We start from the raw sequence: 2,928 nt of genomic DNA on the forward strand, positions 1-2,928 counted from the left end.
TCTCTCTCTCCCTCTCTCTCTCCCCCTCTCTCTCTCTCTCTCCCTGCAGGTGATGTGGTGGATGTCGACGGTATGATTTTAGCTGAAGTTCTCCATCAGTTGGGGGCGGGACGATCGAAGTCCGGAGAACCTGTCAATCACAGCGTGGGGGCCAAGCTGCTGGTGTCGCTGGGTCAGAAGGTCAAGAAAGGTCAGAGGTCATTAATGACGCTCATGTTACAGTTTACAACATGTTTCCATGCCTTAATGTTGCTACTGCCTGTATGAATAGACTTGTCAATTACACTCTCTTAGACGCTGTTATTTTACGTTTTTGTTGCATATTTCAACGATTTTTGCCACTTTTCTTCCATTAACACCAGTATATTCACCACTATATTTATTTGCACTGGTTTTACATTTCTTATTGTGGGAATTCAGGATCAACAAACCTCATTTATATGAAATTTTCAATTTTTTTGGTGTAAGAAAAAGAGCTGAAATTATGCATGATTTTGAGTAATGTGTTAAGATCAGAGGACTGAAGGTAACGGATTAGTCGCGATAATGCTAAAAATACACTAAATTCTATGAAAATACAGCTCTGATCCTTGATTTCCTTTGTGAAGAGCGTCTTACAGAACCACTCGTGTTATTTTTGGTGCAATTTGGATAAAAGAAACCCAAATATATGATACAGAAACTTTTGAAAATGGGTCAAATTTGACCCGAGGACACCAGCGGGGTTAATGTGCATTTCTCTGTTTTGATGGTGTCACAGCACCTGGATCTGCTTTATGATGAAGACAAAGACCTTTAAAGTCCTGATGGGGGGGTCTGGATTTGTGTGTCTCCAGGCGCCGCCTGGCTGGAGCTCCACTACGAGGACCCGGCTCCGACCGCAGACCAGATCAGTCGACTGCAGAGCGCTCTGACTCTGGGGACAGACACACAACAGGACGCACAACCACAGACTGTAGTCAGAGAGCTGATATCTCCTCAGGAACGTCTTTAACACGGGAAGACAAACCTGCAGCTGCTCGGTTACAGCGTCTCTGGTTCTGGGAGTGTTTTATTATTATTATTATTATTATTATTATTATTATTATTATATTTACCATTTCATATCTTCACTGACGTTTGATTAAATGCTCATAAAGAGAGTTTTAAGCCTGGAAACGAGTCTATAAAGAGATTAGGAAACAAGTGATTTGGCGAAAAATAACGTGAGAGGCTGGTTTAATAAAAAGAAAGGTTTCAACCCTCATGTTGTCTTCATGTTGTCCTCGTGTTGTCCTCATGTTGTCCTCATGTTGTCCTCGTGTTGTCCTCATGTTGTCTTCATGTTGTCCTCGTGTGGTCCTCATGTTGTCCTCATGTTGTCCTCGTGTTGTCCTCATGTTGTCCTCGTGTTGTCCTCATGTTGTCTTCATGTTGTCCTCGTGTTGTCCTCATGTTGTCTTCATGTTGTCCTCATGTTGCCCTCATGTTGTCTTCATGTTGTCCTCATGTTGTCCTCGTGTTGTCTTCATGTTGTCCTCATGTTGTCTTCATGTTGTCCCCATGTTGTCTTCATTATGTCTTCATGTTGTCCTCATGTTGTCCTCATGTTGTCCTCATGTTGTCCTATATCTATGTTCTTTTTATTTCCCCAAAATAACATGATTGATTCCACCCAACGCTCTTTGCCAAGTACAAATCTCTACTTTCATTAATTTTGGGGCGTCTTATTCAATTTTATAGCATTGTAAAACAAATGGAAGGGTTTTTGAAATAGTATTGAGTAAAAGTTGACATATTCCAGTCTGTGATTATCATCAACATCCATTCCTTTAATTTTAGTCTCAATAATTCATAATTTCTGCTTTTCTAACTCAAACATTAGGTGTAATTTCCTATAAATGAGGTTTATGGACCATAAATTTCAAAAATAACTGGAAAACTAAAGTTAATAAGTTAGTGTTACGTAGTGTTAAACGTCAAAAAAAGGGTCAAAATGATTTTCAATTTTGACGAGAAGACAACACAAGGTTTTAATAACTCGCTGTAAGTCTTCTTCCAGTTGTCGAGCATCACGACAATCGTTGAAAAAGTGACAAAATAATTATGTGTGTGTGTGTGTGTGTGTGTGTGTGTGTGTGTGTGTGTGTGTGTGTAGGGAAAAAGATAAGAACACGGCTCCACCTGGTGGATAAAAGTAAAAACTACATTATTATTATTATTATAATTAAAGATGCACTAGGACTCACTTCTGTTGATCTTCCAGGTAAATTCAAAACAAAGTGTTTCTGTAACTGTCATGTCTGACCCTGAAAGGGGTCTAGACCTCTCTATAATCTACACATAGAACAGGTCTAGACCGCTCTATAATCTACAGATAGAGCAGATCTAGACCTCTCTATAATCTACACAGAGCAGGTCTAGACCGCTCTGTAATCTACACATAGAGCAGGTCTAGATCACTCTATAATTTACAGATAGAGCAGGTCTAGACCTCTCTATAATCTACAGATAGAGCAGGTCTAGACCGCTCTATAATCTACACAGAGAACAGGTCTAGACCACTCTATAATTTACACATAGAACAGGTCTAGATCACTCTATAATCTACATGTAGAGCAGGTCTAGACCTCTCTATAATTTACATGTAGAGCAGGTCTAGACCAGGTAGTGCAGGTCTAGACCTCTCTATAATCTACATGTAGAGCAGGTCTAGACCTCTCTATAATTTACATGTAGAGCAGGTCTAGACCTCTCTATAATCTACACATAGAGCAGGTCTAGACCAGATAGAGCAGGTCTAGACCAGGTAGAGCAGGTCTAGACCCCTCTATATTTTACAGCAACCCAACAGACACTTTGTGGTTTCATTGGGACATTTTTGAGGTACTTGTACTTTATGTATTTCCTTTTCATGCCAAAGGATCGGAGTATTTCTTCTGGGGCTGT

General features: G+C 40.1%; 1 protein-coding gene across 2 annotated transcripts in view; it reads left to right on the forward strand.

Moving 5' to 3' along the window:
• The window catches only part of tymp (thymidine phosphorylase), a 10,927-nt gene extending 9,758 nt beyond the window's left edge, over positions 1-1,169 (forward strand). Inside the window, exons 7-8 of one of the 2 annotated variants that reach the window (XM_034863133.1) lie at positions 50-190; positions 837-1,169. In XM_034863133.1, coding sequence (XP_034719024.1) covers positions 50-190; positions 837-994 — 299 coding nt within the window. In that variant the 3' untranslated portion in view covers positions 995-1,169. The remainder of the gene's footprint in view (positions 1-49; positions 191-836) is intronic. The other variant, XM_034863132.1, reaches the window with a different exon arrangement.
• The last annotated feature ends 1,759 nt before the right edge of the window (positions 1,170-2,928 follow it).

The sequence above is a fragment of the Etheostoma cragini genome, chromosome 23 (genome assembly GCF_013103735.1).
Source record: "Etheostoma cragini isolate CJK2018 chromosome 23, CSU_Ecrag_1.0, whole genome shotgun sequence".
In the NCBI taxonomy this organism is placed as follows: domain Eukaryota; kingdom Metazoa; phylum Chordata; class Actinopteri; order Perciformes; family Percidae; genus Etheostoma; species Etheostoma cragini.